The sequence below is a fragment of the Solanum pennellii genome, chromosome 2 (assembly GCF_001406875.1).
Source record: "Solanum pennellii chromosome 2, SPENNV200".
NCBI lineage: Eukaryota > Viridiplantae > Streptophyta > Magnoliopsida > Solanales > Solanaceae > Solanum > Solanum pennellii.
In genome coordinates, this window is record NC_028638.1 from 37,649,653 (window position 1) to 37,670,462 (window position 20,810).

Here is a 20,810-nt window from a genome sequence, read left to right on the forward strand (position 1 = left end):
TGTGTGTGTTGTAAACGTGAGTGGAATGATTAGAGTTGGTTAGAGGATTAACATTGCTGCAATATATTTGTATATATATATACAGATCACATGTATGATCCATGAATGAAAAATAACAACTTCTTCCTTCTTTCTCCTCTTCTTCTTCTTCAAACTCAGCTTATTCCTAGAAGCTTCAATGGAGTAATTTCGAACTCCTAGCTAGAATTTGTCAACAAAAATTTATACTAGTGAATAATGTTAATTGTTTCATACATTTGAACAAAAGAAAATATACTTAACAATTAAATTCATACAAAATTTTATTTAAATACAAAGAACTAATTTTAAAAAAGATATTATATTCAAGTTGTATGACAGATCTTTATCAACACCTCAATAGAGATAAATTATAACATATATAAATAATAAGATATTGTGTTTAAACCAAGTCCTTTATCAAAGTAAAAGAACTCTTCAACTTCATCTTACTTGGTATATTCTTGAATGACAGATTCTTCATATTCAAATCTTGAGTTGTTAAAAAAAAATTTAACAGTTTAGAACAAGAAAATAAACTCGTAACCAAAAAACATAAAACCTCAAGATATTTAATAGAAGGATGCAAAATATTGAAGTTTCTAATAAAAGCACGTGGATTCTTATAATTCATTGAATTTAGAAAGTGAGTTCTTATAATTTATTGTTGCTACAAACTTCAGTAGAAACTTTAGCAGCTGCATCTCCTCTTGCACAATACATATTTGATAAATTTCAAGGCTAGCTGGGTGTTCTTATACAGAATATTGTCCAGGAGATCAATATTACAGCAAGTAAGAAGGAAAAACTAGCTACTGCTTAAGTTGTCGAGATACCCATAGTTAGTATGATTGTTTAGATGCTCTGATCAGCAAGGCTAGGGGCAGTCAAGACCTTGATTTTCCTTGTTCTTACATTGCTCTTTTGGTAATAATATCTGTTATTTACCAACAATAAAAGATTAGAAGTTTCTTCTCTACAAGATGACTTAAATTAAAATACAAGATCCCTTAAATAAAAATTCTTGTGGACTCTATAAAAACTAAAGTAATATCTCTCAAGCATGGAATTTGTTTCACAAGTTTGAAGGCTTCAACTAACATCCCTGATCTCCCAAGGAGATTAACCACACTATAGTGTTCAGCCTTTGGAATTATACTCCATCTTTTCTCCATTGATATAAAGAAGCTCCTAGCCTCGTCCACTAATCCAGAATGAGCACAAGCAGTTAGGACACCTAAAAATATTGCATGACCTGTTACATATTCATCTTGAATCATACAAGAAAAAAAATTGAGGCTTCTTTAATCGAACCATGACATGCTTATGCTACAATCATGCATTTCATGCAATTGTGTCTTTTTTTTTTCAAATTTCTGAAAAGTGAGAAAGCTTCATATATAAATTCACACCTAGAATTAGTTATACTGAATTTTTTTAAATTTTTGGAGGGTGTATGTTATATGTGTCACTGCTCCAAAGTTCTTTACTCTCGACATATTTGGAATGCTTAGTACACAGTTTTTCCAGAATAATTTGCCTCAAGCAAGTTCTAAAAAATAGGCTAGTAGAACTATGAAGGCTATTATTCGAATTTGAAACTTAAGTTGCAGACCATAGATTCCTCAAATTTGCCAGGGTACTAAGAGAATTCCCCAATAATTCGTGAGACTACTGAAATGCATAGTGCATATGATCACTGGAAATTAATCTTTGAAGAAATTGTCAAATATAAAACAACGTTTGCTTTTGATAACCTGCCTGCACCCATACACTTGTTCAAGAGTATGATATAAACTAATGAATTACTAACACATGGTGTAACCTATGGAGAGAAACCAAATTTACCACTCTCAACGATCCAATTATTCTGTTCAGTACTGAAATTTTCTACAATCCATAAGTAAACAAAAAAAGGATACTTCTTAAAAAAAAAACTCTTTTTTGTAGGTAGGTTCAACACAAAGAATTGAAAAAATAACTCTAGTAAAGGAATTCAGTTAGCTTTAGGCCACAGTTAAGCTCTCTTTGTATTCTATATTTTACTACTGGTATCTGCTTTTGATGTACTCAGATAATTGAAGATTCCTAAACGAATTGATGAGTATAACACAAATAAAGATCATTCTATTGTTCTCAATTTCAGTTCCTGAAGGTCTTGATCAGATGACTCTTCTTGCAGGTAGTCAATAATCAAATTCTCAATAGACAGGTGTACATACATCTGCCCAAGAGATATCATCACATATTTAAGAGGATTTCTTTTGAAAATAAAGGAACTCGGTGACGAGAAAAAATTTACCTTGATGAGAAGAATAATCTAAGAATATGCAGTACAAGAAATGAGCAAGCTTGATGAGATATAAGACATGAGTAGTAACGAGAAAAGACTGAAGTTCTTCTTTTAACACATATCACTGTTTAATAAATTTCAAACTTTATGCAATCTACTAAATTTCCTCTTAAATATATAATAATTAAGAAAAGAAGATTATATAATACTTAACATTATTATAGAGCAGCATCTAAAAACATTAAGGACCTAAATAGTACTTCATCATCCGATATCAGTAAGAAGTAGCTAAAGTAGCAACAAGTCAACATGTGTTAGCAATAACTAAGTCGACAATACTCGAGGTGCTATAATACTTTTCTCATATGCGAAAGCAAGCAAGCAACATTTTGTAAACTTTAATTTTTTTAAAAAAAAATACCATATTGGAGGCACTAAGCAGAAGCTACAAAATTGAGGCTAGTGGCAACAATACAAGATAAAGTACCCCAGCAAATGTACACACTGCACTATAGATAGAAAAAATTGTAAACATTCTAATAAAAAGTGAAGAAAACAATGAAGAAAACATAGCATAGTACAAGAACTTTCATTCACGTTACAAAATACTAATTGACAATACATTCTCATTATCGTGACAGGACATTCCATGGGAGGGGCTATGACTGCTTTTTGTGGATTGGATCTCACAGTAAATTATGGTTCGCTGAGTCATCATTTGATTGGTTATTAACTACTCATTACCGAGCTTCAATTTCCCTGCTTAGCTCCCACCCTGAAGGTGTATTCATTAGCAAATAAGAAACTCAATAATTAATATTTTAATATTGTAATTAACGAACCTCCATGAGAATAGTGTGACTGTTCAAATCTACAAACCAAATAGGACACGGCTTGACCTAGCTACCCACCCCAAGCTTAAGAAAGCACAAAATTAATGTACTGGAGCTAAACCTCAATTATAAAGAAATTCACCTTACCTAACTCAACCTAAAAAGCTAACACAGTAAGGTCTGCAGAACCTATAAAAAAAGATAATAACATATTCCCTCACCAATATGAGACATTCTAACACACGTGATATGCTCAAAAGACTTGCAAGAACAATCTACACCCATCTACTCTCTTTTTAATAAATTGACCCAACCTTACCTGATCTTCATATATCGAGCTCAAAAAAATCGCAAAACAATATAAGTTATAATAGATATCAAAGAATGTTTGCCTCCAGAGTGAGTATTATATCTCTATGCTTGCTCAATGAATGATAAGATAAGGCACTATTGCACATGGGGAGGTTTCAGATTCTATCTTAGCACATTATCACTTTCGATCATTTCTACAAGACTTACAACTAATACTAACATATTTCCCTAAAATAAAAATCCACCAAATGTGGTCCTCCGTACCTCTGTTGTTCCAACCTACAGATCATGTCTTTAGATTTTGTGACCATTAACCAACTCAATTTCTTAAAACATGTATGCTTCAACTAGCAAACTTACGACAAATTAGAAGTATACAGTTACGATGTGATAGCTATTGACAGGTCGTGTACCGATTGAGACAAAGCGGCTTTCATGGGTCAGTATCTAATACTACAAAATTATAAACATTAACTAATCAATATTTTAACCAGTTCTGGAATATTACCAGTCTTACTTCTACCTGATAGTGTAGCAATTATTCATAATATTACCAGTGTATTTAGTTAATATTAACAATTAATCTATTACCCAATACAAGATTCAGGGGTTTAATTGAAAAGATGAAAAAAATATATATTTTCTCTATTAATTTAGGCTCTTCTAAGGTTGACAAATAGAGAAAAAGTAATTGAAATGGTACATCCAATATTACAAGGGCAGTACACGAAGAAGAATCTAATCCAAGGGAATGTTAATAACATTGTAGTACTTTTTAATCCTCATTCTTGTAATATATATATATATATATATATTTATATATATATATATATATATATAAAGCAACAATGTGCGTGCAAACAAAAGGATATTACGATCTGTTAACGGATGTTGTGCAATCCTTATAAAAGTATTTAAGAGCAAGTTTATAGTTTCATGCAACTCAGGTGACAGTTTCTATTTCTATTTCATGGCACACATAATTAATTGTAAAGATTAGACAAGATTGAAGTACATATTCATAATTTTTTTGAGTTCAAGTTACTGGCAAGAACTTATCTTCCTATTTTCTACTGCTATACAAGTAAAAATACATATGCTAATTCCTCCAACTATGACTTCCAATCCATTCTAAATGAGATGCACATCAATTTTCTACAGTTATAATCATCATCTCGACATGTTTTATTTTCAATCAAAGATACTAACAGGAGTGCTCACATTCGTACGGACAACACAGATGCTTACAACTAATATACTAAAGTGCATGGACAGTAAAAGAGGAAACAGAAATTGAGATAAAATCATACCGTGCAAAATAAAAATCGGGGGAAAAAATAATAGGGCAAAATCAAGCATTTCAAAAAGCAATTCATAGTTATAATAATAAAATTTTACCTTGAAGATCTAGAAACTCCAAGATCACGAATTATATCAATAGAACAGGTCATAACAAGCAGTAAGAAGAGAAGAATAATTAATTATTCCTCCATCAAACAAAAAAGACCTACATTACCTCTTTATAAGTTGGAATGTAGAGATGTGCTTTTCTCAATCTACTGATTTTCCTCTAACAAACCTGCAAGAGATGCACAATTGTGTGTCTCTACTTTGCTGATTTTAGTCTAACAGAATTGCGAGAAGCATCTTTGCCCAATTTCCTCTAAGTCAGTGGCTTGCCGAACTCTCTAAGACTTTTACCATAGAGTGAAACCAGAAACATCGAACATCGCTCCATCAGACATGGAATATCAACTGTTGAAGTATTTTTTTCTTCACGAAGGGGAGGTGTGGATGCACACAGAGACGTGTGTGGTTAAGCAAATCAATGAGGTAAATTATTAAGTATAGAAAAAATATAGAGGGTATTATTTAACTTAATTAGCACCTTTAATTTATTAAATTTTTTTTAACAACGGGATTCTAATCTTTTGACATTTGGATATTATTCTATCACTACTATTTAATGAAAAATTGATTTTCAATGACGGGAAAAATATTGTGACGTTATTAATATACTTTTAACGACCGAAATGATATTCACTCGGTAAGAATTGATCGCTAAAAGTAATATTTTTTGTAGTGTACAAATTGATTGAGGGCTTTGGAAGAGAGCCCTCATTACTACCTGGAGGGACATTATTGGTTATTGATAATGCATTATATCGTAGTAAATCTTATAGAAACTTGTTAAGTTTCAAAGTTATTCGCCAAAATGGTTATCATGTTGAGACTGCAAATGAATAAAAGGTGGAATGCCTTTATATTATTACAATAAATGCGGATAAGAAAACTGTGCATGAAAAATTGCCAGCATTTTCTTTTGGATTGTACCATACAAATATTGGTACAGTTGAATCACATGCCGTGGTAAACAAAAGGTTTACTAATTCTAATGATTTTATCATTTGGCATGACCGATTGGACCATCTCGGTTATGATATGATGCGCAAAGTAATTGAGAATTCACATGGGCATACTTTGAAGAACCAAAATATTCTTCAATCAAAGGAATTCTCTTGTGCTGCTTGTTTACAAGGAAAGTTGGTTATTAAAACATTAGTGGCTAAGGTTGGGAAAAGTTGGTTAGTAAACCATTAGTGGCTAAGGTTGGGGCGGAATCCCCTACATTTCTAAAACGGATACAAGGTGATATATGTGGACCTATTCACCCTGCATGTGGACCATTTAAATATTATATGGTCTTATTATCAACTCGCAATAGCTTTTGCGAGGTTGTTGGCTCAAATAATAAGGTTAAAAACACAATTTTCAGATTATGTAATAAAAACAATTCGTCTTGATAATGCTGGTGAGTTTACATCTCAAGCATTTAATGACTATTGTTTGTCCACTGAAAGAACAGTTGAACATCATATTGCACATGTTCATACTCAAAATGGTTTAGCAGAGTCATTTATTAAATGTTTTCAATTCATAGACCTTTGTTGATGAGAACAAAGTTGTCTGTTTCGATTTGGGTGCATGCTATTTTTGCATGTAGCAACACTTGTGCGTATAAGGCCAACCAATTATCATGACATTACAATTGATTTTTGGTTAGAAGCCAAACATTTCCCATCTCAGAATCTTTGGTTGCGTTGTATATGTTCCAATTGCTCCACCAGGACGCACAAAGATGGGTCCCCAATGAAGGTTGGGGATATATGTTGGGTATGAATCTCGTTCTATTATAAAATATTTGAAACCTAGAAGTGGAGATTTATTTAGGGCAAGATTTGCTGATTGTCATTTTTGATGAATCAGTATACCCAACATTAGGGAAAGAACAAAAGAACTTGGGAAATGAGATAGATTGAAATTCACTTTCACTGTCTCATTTAGATCCTCGAACAAATCAATGTGAGCAAGAAATTCAAAAGATAATTTATTTGCAGAATATTACAAATCAACTGCCGGATGCATTTACTAACCTTCAACGGGTTACTAAATCATATATCGCAGCTGCTAATGCTCAAATTAGAGTTGATGTCCCTATAGGACAAAATATTAAGGCAAATGAGTCTGAACCACGCTTAAAACATGGTAGACCAATTGATTTCAAGGATAAAAACCCTTAAAAAAGGAAAGGAATTAATGACAAAGATGATGATTATAATATAGAGGCAATTGCTCATGAACAGCTCTGAGACATAATAAATGATGACACCACAAAAAAGGTCCATGTATCTGAAAATAATGAGAATGAGAAATCTCTATAAATTATGTCTCGACGAGAAAAAGGTGGAATTGAAATAATATTATGGTGGATAATATTTTTGCCTATAATATTGTTGTTGAAATAATGCAACAAAATGAGGATTTTGAACCAAGATCTATCTATGAATGTAGACAGAAAAATAATTGGTTAAAATGGAAGAAAGCAATTCAAACAAAATTGACTTCTCTTGAAAAACGTGAAGTTTTTGGACCAATAGTCTGAACACCTGAAGGTGTCAAGCCACTGGGGCACAAATGAATTTTTGTGCGAAAACGCAAAATGAAAATGATAAAGTTGTAAGATATAAAGCACGACTTGTGGCACAAGAATTTTCACAAAGGCTTGACATTGATTATGAGGAGACGTATTCTCATGTGGTAGATGCAATTACCTTTAGGTATCTAATAAATATGACAGTTCATGAAAAGCTTGAAATGCATCTAATGGACGTTGTCACAGCCTATTTATATGGCTCACTAGACCACAATATTTTTATGAAAATTCCTGAAGCACTCAAACTGCTTGAAGCATATAAAAATTCAAAAGAAAGTTGTTCAATAAAGCTTCAGAAATCCTTATATGGATTAAAACAATCAGGGCGAATGTGGTATAATCGTCTTAGCAAATATTTGTTAAAAGAAGAGTACAAGAATGACCCTATTTGTTTTTTTTATTTTTATACGAAGGTCAAAATCTGAAATTATAATAATATATATTTATGTTGATGACTTGAATATCATTGGAACTCTTAAAGAGCTTTCAAAAGTTGTTGAGTGTTTGAAGAAAGAATTTGAAATGAAAGATCTTGGTAAGACAAAATTTTATTTTGGCCTTCAAATTGAACATTTATAAATGGAATATTTATCCATCAATCAACATATACTTAAAAAGTTTTAAAACAATTTTACATCGATAAATCATACCCATTTAATACCCCGATGGTTGTAAGATATCTTGATATAAATAAAGATCCATTCCGACCTTAAGAAAAGGATGAAGAGGTTCTTGCTGATGAATCACCATATCTTAGTGCGATAGGGACACTAATGTACCTTACCAATAATATCCAACTAGATGTTTGTTTCGCAGTAAATTTATTGGCAAGATTCAACTCATATCTAACAAGAAGACATTGAAAAGGTGTTAAACATATATTCAGATATATTCAAGGAACAATTGATATGGGTTGTTGTATTCTAATGCATCCAAGTCAGAATTGATTGGTTATGCAGATGCTGACTATTTGTCTAACCCACATAAAGCCCGATCTCAGACAAATTATGTATTCACGTATGGAGGTATAACTATATCATGATGTTCGATGAAGTAAACAATGGTTGCTACTTCTTCAAATCATGCAGAGATAACAACCATTCACGAAGCCAGTCGAGAGTGTGTATGATTGAGATTAATGACTCAACGCATTCTGTAATTATGCGGTCTTTCTGTGCAAACAAAGACTTCAACAATATTGTATGAAGATAATGTTGCTTGCATAGCTCAATTAAAGGGACGATATATCAAAGGAGACCGAACAAAACATATTTCACCTAAGTTTTTTTTCGCACATGATCTTCAACAAAATGGTGAGATAAATGTTCAACAGATTCGTTCGAGTGATAATCTTGCAGATTTATTCACTAAGGCATTGCCAACGTCAACATTTGAGAAGCTAAGATACAAGATTGGGATGCGTCCTCTCCAAGATATCAAATAAGTTTTTCATCAGGGGGAGTAAATATGCGTTGTACTCTTTTTCCCTTACCCAAGGTTTTGTCCCATTGGATTTCTCTGGTAAGGTTTTTAATGAGGCAACACTCAAGGCGTATTACAAGATGTGTCTACTCTTTTTCCTTCACTATGCTTTTTCCCACAGGGTTTTTCCTAGTAAAGTTTTAACGAGACACATTACTATAATAATCCAAAAGGAGTGTTACAAATCCACTTAATTGTGTGGATGTTTCTATTCATCTACTCCAAACGTAATGTCCTATTAATGTATCACTTAATTAATGTATTCTAACATAATTTGTTTAGCATTGTAAAACGGATGATTTTACATCCTATAAAAGGCATGCTTCACCCTTGTGAATGACACACTTGAAGAATTGAAATAGTATTCTCCACTCTATACCTCCATCAACATTTATCTACCACTATTATTTGTGTTTTCTTATATTTTCCTCTTGTTTTACAACACTCTTTAATATTCTTTTCGAATTATTTTATTTGTCATGTTTTTTTCTAAAGTAACTACAAAAATAAGGCAATTAAAATTAATAATTGACGTGGTATGACCATTAATATTATCGTTACATTATAAGCAATACTTTTTTAACAAAATTTCTATATATTCCTGTTATGTATTCATAAGGTGCACACATCAGAACTTCAAAAATAGTGAACTCGCATGAGTTCTCCATATCTAGTCCCTTTTATCGCCATTATGTTCGATACTTAATTATATTTCATAAATAAGCTTCAGTGTTCTTTCTAGTTGTTGTTATATCGGACCTGTATTTACAAAATATATTAAGATAATGTAGGTGAGCTTTCGTATTACTATCTTTTATCAATAATTGGACATTTCGAATTTGATACGGTCTTGATACAGAGGCGTTTTTATTAGTGAATAATTTATTTTTAATGTTTAAATTTTTAATGATAAATATGAATTTAATTAAAATTTGTGGTTTGAATAATTAAAAAAATAAAATTTAGTTACGTTTGTACTAAACAATCTCTCTCACCCAACTTGGAGCCCTAGTTTTTCTGTTCTGAACTCCAAACTCCATCAACAACGCAGAGGATCGAACAAGGCGAAGCAAAGCACAATTCAGTAGAAAGCTATCTTCAGTGAGAGTTACATACAGCTACAGAAGCCCTAGCCATGCCGGATTATGAAGCCAATGGAGAAGACATAGACAATTACGGCTCTTCTCCCCTTCCCAAATCCAGAAGTAGCCATGGCGGCATTAATCCCGATGATTTCACCGACTCCAAGCCTCAGGTTCTAAAATTCTCTGTCGCTCGCTCTTTGACCATCCTTTTTTCCTTCATACCTAGCATGTAGGTTTTCGCCTTTGTTTTTTGAATCGAGTTATGTAAGAGATAAAGTGTCTGAGGCTTAGAAAAGCAACCTGGAGATTTCAGGATTCACTGAAACAGTCGAAATGAGCCCATCTGGAGCAGGTTTTTCCCGATGACGAAGTGCTTGAGGTATAGGCAAAACCTGTAGATATCAGGCTTTAATTTCCACTTCAAACACTCAGTAGTGCCTAGTGTACCTACATAACCTAACTCTTTTGAGAACGATAGAAAGCTTTAGTCTATTTCTAGAACGACAGAATCAAGGGAAAGTTTTCCCAATTCATGTGTTTATGGGCAGTAGCAAGTAGGTTAGTGGAGGCAAGCTTGATTAGGGCAAGTTTCCTATAGTTGTGCTTGTGGATGAAAGCAGGTTGCTAGTAGATTAGTTGAGGCAAGCTGTTTATACAAAAAGGGGAGAACAAGAGATTATATCTGAAAGGTCGGATTTGTGGAAGAAGTTGTTATGATGGAATGGAACAAATGATTTTGTTTAGGTGTTCCATTTAAGGTCAGTTATGAGTATTGCTTCTTAAACTGTGTGAATCATTCTAATGGTGAGCATTCAAATATTCTAGGCTATTACTGTGTAGGTGCTATCTGCTTGCACATCTCTTAAACTCTCAGAAAACTTCTCTATCCCTGCAGGGTTAAAATTCTCAGGATGACCCTGCATATGTAGTTCTGATATGTGAAAACTGAGCACCTCTTGGGTTTTGAACATTTGCCTATAGTAGGTTGCTTTTCTTAGTAGTATTAATTCTAGTGCTATAGTCTTTTGCCATCTTTCATCTGTTCAGTTTCAATCTCAAGTCTAATGATTTGACCCTCAATATAATTCCTTCCCAATCTATCTCCAAAAAAAAAAAAAAAATCCTTTTTCCATCCTTAGTTTTGTATTCATATGTCTTCTAGTTTCCTTCATCTGCTTTTTTTTTTGTGACGACAAGGGAAACCCGCAGCCGCTACCCTTTTTGGGTGCGCACAAGGTAAAATCCTGCTCCTATGCAATAGCTCGCAAACCACATAGGAGAGGTAACCCGCACTAGGCAAGCCTGGTGCGACGAGCTCGACCCAGAAGGCAAACCCCTTGCTTTCGCTGGCAAGGGGTTTCGAACTTGAGACCTCCATCATGGAAGTCCCAAGCTCAAACCACTGGGCCACCCCAAAGGGTTCCTTCATCTGCTTATTAATATAATTCCTTTTCTATCTATCTCCAAAAATAATATAAATTCCTTTTCCATCCTTAGTTTTGTATTCATGTCTTCTAGTTTCATTCACTTGCTTATTTTTTTCTTACTTGTGTGTCCCTTCCAGCATAGTTCTCGTGAATATGAAAAAGATAAGAGCTCGTCAAGAAGCAGGGAAAAGGATAGGGAGAAAGGGCGTGATAGGGACCGTGACAGGGGCAGGGAAAGAGACAAAGACAGGGACAGAGAGAGGGACAAGGACCGTGATCGTCATCACAGAGATCGTCATAGGGATCGGAGTGACAGAAGGGAGAGGGAGAGGACCAGAGATAGAGATGATGATGAACGTCATCGAACTCGAGATTATGACAAGTAAGAGCTATAACACTTTTTGATGTTAGTATTTATATTGCTTTTGTGATTTCACTTTGGCTTTATGTTACTGTTGTGAGTCGAATTCAGACTTGGGGATCATGTTTTATGATCTTTAAATTTCAAGTTGTTGTTGAGTGGTGGTGGAAGCATGCTTCATTTTGAGTTTGTAATATATTTAATTATTTTGCTAAAGGCAAAGAGATCATGACAAAGATAGAGAGAGTCGGCATAGACACAGGTCTCGTTCAAGGGGTAGATCTGAGCATAAATCAAGGTCTCGATCTCGTTCTCGATCCAAGAGGTTAGTTGTCTGATCATATATATTCTCACTGGAGCTTTTCCATGTTATATTCTCTTTTTAATTCCTAATGTTCACTTAAGACAGGATTTTTCTGTTTGAACTTCAGTTTATAGTTGGCTTTACCTTGTAAATACTCATTTACTGTAAATTTGTTGAACTTATTTAAAGACTCTTTGATCTGTCAGGCTGGAACGAAATGACCAATATCCAATCTTTACATAGAAGTGCACTAAAATGTTACATGGAGATTTTCTTATGTGACTTAATATTTGATTAAGCATTAGATTTGTTAATTACAAAAACTTAAACTGATCTGAGATTCTTCCACTATTACTGGAGATGAATTGGCCCAGAGGTTTCTTTTGTCCTTTGGTTTTTAGTTACACTTGGTTGAACGATTCTTATGTTTAGTGTTTTTGAGATCACACTGGACAATTTATGTGGCCTTGGCTTGCTTTATTCATTGTATAAATAGTCTGTTTTTGCTGATTTTTGTTTCTTAGAATATTGGATAGTACTGTCAACTGTCATACATCTCACTGAGGACTTGTAATGTTTGAAAGAGTTGCACATTCAGGTAACAATATTTGGTTAAGCTGGTGATGGTTATAGCATATATCAGGGGGACTTGCATCAGAAAAATCGCCCGATCAGTTCTCTTGTAAAATAGTTAGATTTCTATTCTCACAGCCTGCATTGATTGATCTCTTGAATTTTTTTTTAGGTCAAATGACATGCTTTGCTTCTGGAACATATTTGCAACTTCTCTGTGTCTTGTTATACGGACTGCTATTTCTGAAACTTGAATAGAACACAACGGGTCAAATTTTATTGTAAATGGTCATCTCGAAAACCGTGATTCTTTTTCCTTTCCGTGGAGCGAAGTACTTTCCCTTGTTCTTGTCCTGTCATGCCTACGGTCCACATTAAAATGGTGGGATTTTGTGGTATTTATCTACTGAAACACAAGAAAGTTTCAAGAAACCTAGTCATACATTTTCCTTGTTGCCTCATTGGCCCTGTTAAAGAACTGGCAAATTTAACCTTCTGTTGTACTGTTTACTTAAAAAAATATATATTCTTTTATGTATGCCCCAAGAACAAATTGTGTGGCTAATGTTATATGGATCATTAATTGTTAAATTAACAGCCGAGTTTTAGTGACTTCATTACTGTTACTAATTTGTATTTTTTCAGCAAAAGGATTAGTGGTTTTGATATGGCACCTCCTACCACTGCAATGTTACCTGGTGCTACAGCTGCTGCAGGTACTTGTTTCATTGTTAAGATTACAGCTGAAATTTTATTGATAACTGCCACATTTTTCTTTGACTTGGTGTAGAAAGTTCATATCAAAATACATGGTTACGTTTTGGTAAGCTATTGTTTCTTTAACTTCAACCTATATTGGTATTGAGTCATGGAATAGATCGGCTGTTTTGTTTTCTTTATCATTTACTTGGTGAAGTAATTCCGAAACTGAGGGTTTTTGGTTTCTTGTTTTGTTTGGTGTTTGTTTGTTTGTTTTGTATGTCTTATCTTATGTTCTAAGAAGGCAATGTTGGGCTACTTGCCCCACTGTGCTGACAATGGGTGTGAACCGACATCTGTAGCTTTTATGTACAAGGAAGAACCAATACAGGTCTTGTTCATCTTCATCCAGGAATTGCCTGTTTGGTAGTTACAAATATTTTCTGAATGCACTGTAAAATTTCCTCTCCTCGTACTGTTTTAACTAGATCTCTGTGTACAAGATTCATTTATTCTTTCAAAATCATTTTAAAAAGGGAACTGTTCATGTAAATTCTCACTCTCATACTGCTTAAAATATGTCATGATGTCATTTTCAACTGTATCTTGGTCATCTCTGCAGGTCAAGTGCCCGGGACCAGCCCAGGAATTCCTGGAATGTTGCCCAACATGTTTCCTTTAACATCAGGCCCGGTATTGTCAACACTCCCTTTTTAGTTGCAAGGATTTAATGCTATTTCCAAGATTCTTATATATTTGTTCTCTTCTGATGGGGTTTTGGCAGTTTGGAGCTCTTCCTGTTATGCCGATCCAGGCAATGACACAACAGGTTTGTAATTTGTTAGTAAGCTAATGGTGCATATGAGTTCCTCTTCTTACCTAAAGTATTCCCTAACTTGTGTTATCAGGCTACAAGGCATGCCCGGCGAGTTTATGTCGGTGGACTTCCTGCTACTTCAAATGAACAGGTATTAAACCACGCCCCACCAATCTCATGAAGTAGTTGGTCTCTTTGACATTTCTATGTAATGTTTATTTTTTGAACAAGGAACGCTCTCCTGTAATTTTTTGCATAGTAATTTCATCTGTTTCTGATATTTTCATCTTTCTTCCCCTTCAAATATGAGAGGTACTATTTCTTTTTCTGCATACACTCTACCGGAAAAAAAGTTATGCAATTTGGTGTGTTCTTGAAATTCGGTTGACACAGTACTCCAGTTTTCTATAACTATGATATTTTATAGGACTTCTAATCATATGAATAGTATGAAGTATAATAGAAGTTTACTTTATTAGAAGTATATTAATCTTTGTGGATATCAAGTAAATCTTAAATAATATTACTAATCTATTAAAAAAAATAATCAAAATAATTTAATTTTTAAGGGTATAAAAGTCTGTCAACATTGATGATTGCTCAGTATTTAGCGTTCTAAGTGCCCATTTGGATAAAACTTAAAAGTCAAAAGTCATACCATACTTTTGGCTTTGGAGTTATTTTAGAAGTTTTTTTACCTAAAGGTGTGTGCTTCCTGCTTAATAGCACTTCTCAATATTTCCAAACACTTCCAATAATTTTAAAGTGCTTAAAAGTCAAAAATACCTACAAATAATCTTGATCCAAACACCCTCTGTTATTGGTGCTTTTATAATAACATTGTGAATTGAACACAAAATTCATTAATAAAGGCATCTGAAAAATAAATTTATCATCATGAGATCTAAGAGAGAAGCCGTAAGTCAACAATCACATATTAAATATCAATAAAGAAACATCACCAAAGTAGAAGCAAACAAAGCAAATTTTGAACCCAAGATGTAAACAGCTACACGTGATATGCAAATGATTAGATAGGTTGTGTTTAGAATTCATCTATGTAATTAACTTGTAACCTAGAGGTTAGATGGATAAACATAATTAGACCTCTATGCATATCATATGATGTAGAAAAGATATGAAATAATCTTAATCCAAACACCCTCTGTTATTGGTGCTTTTATAATAACATTGTGAATTGAACACAAAATTCATTAATAAAGGCATCTGAAAAATAAATTAATCATCATGAGATCTAAGAGAGAAGCCGTAAGTCAACAATCACATATTAAATATCAATAAAGAAACATCACCAAATTAGAAGCAAACAAAGCAAATTTTGAACCCAAGATGTAAACAGCTACACGTGATATGCAAATGATTAGATGGTTGTGTTTAGAATTCATCTATGTAATTAACTTGTAACCTAGAGGTTAGATGGATAAACATAATTAGACCTCTATGCATATCATATGATGTAGAAGAGATATGAACTTTAACATGATCTAGAGGCAATGGTAATCGATAAATATGCCAATGAAATTCTGTATAAGTGGGTGGTTCAAGGAGTTCTTTTTCATTTAAAATTCTTAGAATGACTGGTAAAGAATTCAAGGATAGGTGAGACACAATCAGGGCGGACTACATGGTTTCCAGGACCTGAACCCCCTCGACAGAAAATTACATTGTATATAGGGTAGATTTTCTATATTTCTGTTCGTATACTAATTTTTAACCACCTAAATCAAAGAAGAAAGCTCAGTGACACTGGACTGCGCAACTTGGGCCGCGAATACTAACCCCAGTTTGTAGGTTCGATTCCTACTGTGTGCGCAAGCTGCGTAATTTTTTTAAAATCTAATTCTTTGGAGTTTGTACTTTTCACTCTTGTTCACATATTTTTATTTTTATTTTTCGAACTCCTTGAGTGAAATATCCTGGATCCCCCACTGGACATAAGAATCAAATAGCTAAAAGGTTGAACTTAGAAGTGATAGCCGTTCTTTTACACTTTGTCTGGATCATTCTTACCCATTGTTTCATAATATATTGTATTGTATTGTACTCTATTGTACTGTATTGTATGGAAGATACAACGTTTGGTTAGATTGTATTGTTTGTTGTTGTTTAGTAACATTTTAATTGTTTGGTTTGATTGTATCGTACTGTATTGTAATTTATAAATTTACTTAAATATCCTTCATTATTCTAGGGTAGGAGGTTTGACTAGATTTAAATAATTAAGGTAAAGGGTAAAAATAGTATTTTAAAATATTATGTAAAGATATAATTGGAAAAAGAAATTAATTAACAATGGAAACACACCAAATTGGTTGTTCCATAAAATAGGGGTTTTCATTGTTCGTAACAACGAAATTTAACAATACAGTACAATATATTTTAAGTAACAATCAAAATAAACATTGTAGGTATAATAATGATACAATACAATACAATGGATAACAATGATCCGAACATAGTGTTAGGTTTTAAAAGTACTTTTTAAAAGGAAATAGGATTAGCATCTATTAAGGGTATAAAATTTGTTTAATATTTGATGGATATTTAAGTCAACCGACACTTACATTCTAAAAATTAGGTAAAATATAAGATTAGAGTTCATTAAGGGTATAAAAGTCATTCAATATTTGAAGGATAATTTGGTCAACCAACTTTTATATTCATGTCTTTATTAAAATATAGATTATTCTCTATGTAAAAATAGTAAGTGGTGATTTTATGAATGGTGCTTAAAGACTATTTGAGTTCTACATCTAAAGAATTACTATTTTGAATTTTAATAATGTTCTAGCAAAATGTCATAGAATCAACCTCATTTCATATCCCATCGGTATTATTTCTAGTGTTATTTCTTTTCTTGTGTGATATTTTTAGCATTTTTTTGTCAACAGGTTTCAACTTTCTATCCAGTGTTGTGAAAAGCTCAGAAAAGCGCGCTTAAAGCGCGCTTCAAAGCGAGGCGACCCTTGTGCGCTTTTTTATCTTGAGGCGAGGCGATCTGAAAAAAGCTCTCGCTTCAGATGAAGAAGCGAGAAGTGACCCTAAGGCAAAAGCGCAATAAAGCGCGCTTTTTATAAAAAAAAGCGACAATTAGTTTTTCTTTTAAAAAAAATATTTTTTTTTTTTAAAAATAATCTGAAATATAACCTTCTCTCTCCTCACGACTCTTCTTTCACGACTCTTTCCCTTCTTTCTCTCCTCGTGGCTCTTGTTTCACAATACTTCTTTCTCTCCTGACGATCTCGACTGAGGCTGCCTCTCTCTTCAACCTCGACCGCGACTACAAGAAACTTTTTGTTCATCTCTTTTTTAGCTAATGTTAATTAGTTCATCTCTATGAGTTTCTTTTCTCCTAAAATATACAATCTTCGCCTGTGCTTCATCTCTTCATCTCTCCGAGTTTCGACTACTCTAGTTTTTTCTTCTTCTTCTCTTCTTTTCTTCATCTCTGCTGCTTGCTCTGTTTCTAATTTACTGACTGCTGCCTCCTCTGTTTTTTTTTCAATTCTTTTACTTTTTTTTTTCTTATTTTGTGATCAGTCTAGCAGCCTTGTTGAAGAATAGGAGTTTGAATCTTTGTGATTTAATTATGTTTTTGATTTTTTGCTTTATATGTTATGACTTATGAGTATTTTTGCCTATGTAATTTCTTTCAACCTAAGACTATATTACCTCTATTTAGTTATTTAATATTTTTTTTATTTTTATACTAAATGTCGTGTCGCTTTTTTTTAAAAAGCGCGTGCTTCGCTTCACGCTTCTCGCTTCTGTGAAGCAAGCCCTCGTCGCTTTTTTTCGCTTCTCGCTTCCCAAAACACTGTTTCTATCCCTTCTTTGACTCTAGCCAGAGTTTTGCTTAATAGAAATGCATATAAGTTTCTCAAATGAAGCTCATCTTCCTGTGTTCTGAAGATGATAATATGTTGGTCATTACTCGTGATAATTCTGATAGTTATAACTTTTGTGTGATCGCACGTTATCAAAAATATTACTATACTAACATTTTATCTTCCCTGTCAGAGTTGATTTTCTATGACCCATCTCTGAAATTGCTCTTATACATATGTCTTGACACATTGGTTCTCTACAGTCTGTTGCGACCTTCTTTAGTCATGTTATGTCTGCAATTGGAGGAAATACAGCTGGTCCAGGTTAATTTAAAATTTGATCTCCTTTTTCATACAATTACAACTTAATTTACCTTTCAGATGCTCTAGAGTATTGTTGGAATTTTCAGGTGATGCTGTTGTCAATGTCTATATAAACTATGAGAAGAAGTTTGCTTTTGTTGAAATGAGATCAGTAGAGGAAGCTAGTAATGCCATGGCATTGGATGGCATCATATTTGAGGTACCTGAATGTGTTATAGCTGATCAAGTAATTTTGAAGTCGTAAAGAAGCTTTACTTTTTACCTCTTATAATCGTAGGTGGTTTATCCACTTGGGAGAAAGCAAGGATGTAGAAAATTTTAGTTTTAGGTGTATGCAACTATTCTCTGTCCCTTGGTCCTTGTTTAGTCCCAGAACATATTGGGTGCAACACCTTCTATCCCCTTCCCATTATAAGAACTGAATATCCTCAGACATGTTTCTTCTCTTTTATTTTTTTGTTTTTCATTATTATTATTACTGTAACTTATCGGATGTTATTGGACAATTCATTATCGAAGTATCATTTTTTTCCTGTTGCATCAATATCAAGTATTTGTCCCTACTTTCAACTGACTGCTCTGTGCTTCTCTGTCCGTGGTGTTTTTTGTGCAGGGTGCACCTTGTAAGGTCAGAAGACCCAGTGATTACAACCCTTCTCTGGCTGCTACTCTTGGTCCTAGCCAACCAAACCCAAACCTCAACCTGGCAGCTGTTGGATTGTCACCAGGTTCTGCAGGAGGGCTTGAAGGCCCTGATCGTATTTTCGTTGGTGGTTTGCCCTACTATTTCACAGAAGCACAGATTAGGGAGCTGTTAGAGTCTTTTGGTGCACTTAGAGGATTCGATTTGGTCAAAGATAGAGAAACAGGGAACTCAAAAGGCTATGCCTTTTGTGTCTATCAGGATGTTTCCGTTACTGATATTGCTTGTGCAGCTCTCAATGGGATTAAGATGGGTGATAAAACCCTTACTGTTAGGCGTGCTAACCAGGGTACAACACAACCTAAGCCTGAGCAAGAGAGTGTATTGTTGCATGCACAACAGCAGATAGCTTTGCAGGTGAGACATTTATGTGTGCTCTTATTCAACTTTCAATTCCTTAGGATTTGATTTCCTAGCAACAATTTGGCTGCTCATCCTTTAATGCGCATCTTTTTTTTTTGGTTTGCAGAGACTTATGTTACAACCTGGTGCATTAGCCACAAAGGTTTTGTGTTTAACACAAGTTGTTGAGGTAGATGAGCTCAGTAATGATGAGGACTATCAAGATATTTTAGAAGACATGAGAACTGAATGTGGAAAATTTGGTGGGTAGTTAGATAAGATCCTTTTTCCCCTTGTTGTGCTAACTAAGCATATGGCTTGTTTACTTAAAAAATCATCCACTTTGATATATATTCTGCAGGTTCACTGGTGAATGTTGTAATTCCACGTCCAAGTCCTGATGGTGAGCATGCACCAGGGGTTGGAAAGGTAAAAATACGTCTTCAGTTTTTTAGTCTGGGTCATTTAAAGTTTATAAGTTGTTAGCAGTGATCTTGTATATTTTACAAGGGAAGCGACACAACTTGGATCTAAAGTTCTTTGCAATGGCCTCCTAAAAGTTGCTAGCAACTATTATGAAGAGGCTTTTCAGTACGATTAGTTATAACTTCCTCAAATGACGTTGAAAGAAAGGGTCCAATCTGTTGGATTGGTTCTTTGTCGATGGCTTGGTTTTCACTTGTAAAATGTGGAACTGCTAAATCCTTTGTGTGCCTTTCAGGTATTTTTGGAGTATGGAGATGTGGAGAGTGCCAGCAAAGCTCGGCAAAGTTTGAATGGAAGAAAATTTGGTGGCAACCAAGTTATAGCTGTCTTCTATCCAGAAAACAAGTTCTATGAAGGGGACTATGATGGTTAGTTGTATCGTATCCTCTTTGAGTTGTCAGAAGTGCTCAGCAAGTCTTATGTTCTTTTATGGCTTATAGGAATTGCCGCCTTGGACTAGTGCTAGATGTAAAACTCGTTTCTGCTTTCCTTTTCGGAGCATTGTTTGTTTTATTCTGAATTATATCCACCCATTTAGGTTTGATTTTTGTGTTGCTGGTGGTAGATAGTTTTTGATAGCCTTAAATATGAAGACTTTGGTGCTTGTCAACAGTGTGACAATTGACGCAAATACAGACTCAAGTCTTCATACTATTTTATTTCTACTACTGAAAGTCCTGAATGTTCTTGCTTTTCACTTGTTTATTTTCATCTTCTTTAGTTTTAAAAATTTTCGGGTCACGTAATTAGCAGCTGTGTCTTCTAATTTATTGTGTAAACATCTACTATGAAACAACCTTGCAATGAAAAAGTCTATACCAAACACACAAAAAAACAAGAGATATCGTACCCAGTTGTAGAGAAGAAAAAGCTACAAAAATTTTATCTCAAGATGAGAGTTACTCTTAT

At 33.9% G+C, this 20,810-nt stretch overlaps 1 protein-coding gene and 1 long non-coding RNA gene across 5 annotated transcripts; one reads left to right on the forward strand and one right to left on the reverse strand.

Moving 5' to 3' along the window:
- Window positions 1-611: 611 nt before the first annotated feature.
- On the reverse strand, window positions 612-5,302 carry LOC107008983. Of its 2 annotated transcripts, none has more exons than XR_003577010.1 (2): window positions 4,973-5,302; window positions 612-3,086 (listed from the first exon to the last, which is right to left on the reverse strand). It is a non-coding gene; the product is annotated as an uncharacterized LOC107008983 (long non-coding RNA). The 2 variants fall into 2 exon arrangements; XR_001455341.2 differs by having other exon boundaries at window positions 612-1,255; window positions 4,973-5,299.
- A 4,580-nt stretch (window positions 5,303-9,882) lies between these two features.
- On the forward strand, window positions 9,883-20,575 carry LOC107011096 (splicing factor U2af large subunit B). 3 transcript variants are annotated; one of them, XM_015210434.2, is made up of 13 exons: window positions 9,883-10,187; window positions 11,582-11,826; window positions 12,023-12,130; window positions 13,328-13,398; window positions 14,004-14,074; window positions 14,166-14,210; window positions 14,290-14,349; window positions 18,310-18,370; window positions 18,457-18,569; window positions 18,984-19,430; window positions 19,543-19,678; window positions 19,777-19,844; window positions 20,137-20,575. In XM_015210434.2, the coding sequence occupies exons 1-13, from the start codon at window positions 10,068-10,070 to the stop codon at window positions 20,272-20,274; spliced, it is 1,683 nt and encodes a 560-aa protein (XP_015065920.1). In that variant the 5' UTR covers window positions 9,883-10,067; the 3' UTR covers window positions 20,275-20,575. The 3 variants fall into 3 exon arrangements, with proteins under 3 accessions (XP_015065920.1, XP_015065921.1, XP_015065922.1); XM_015210435.2 differs by having other exon boundaries at window positions 9,897-10,187; window positions 13,334-13,398; XM_015210436.2 differs by lacking the exons at window positions 9,883-10,187; window positions 11,582-11,826; window positions 12,023-12,130; window positions 13,328-13,398 and adding an exon at window positions 13,524-13,772.
- Window positions 20,576-20,810: the final 235 nt, after the last annotated feature.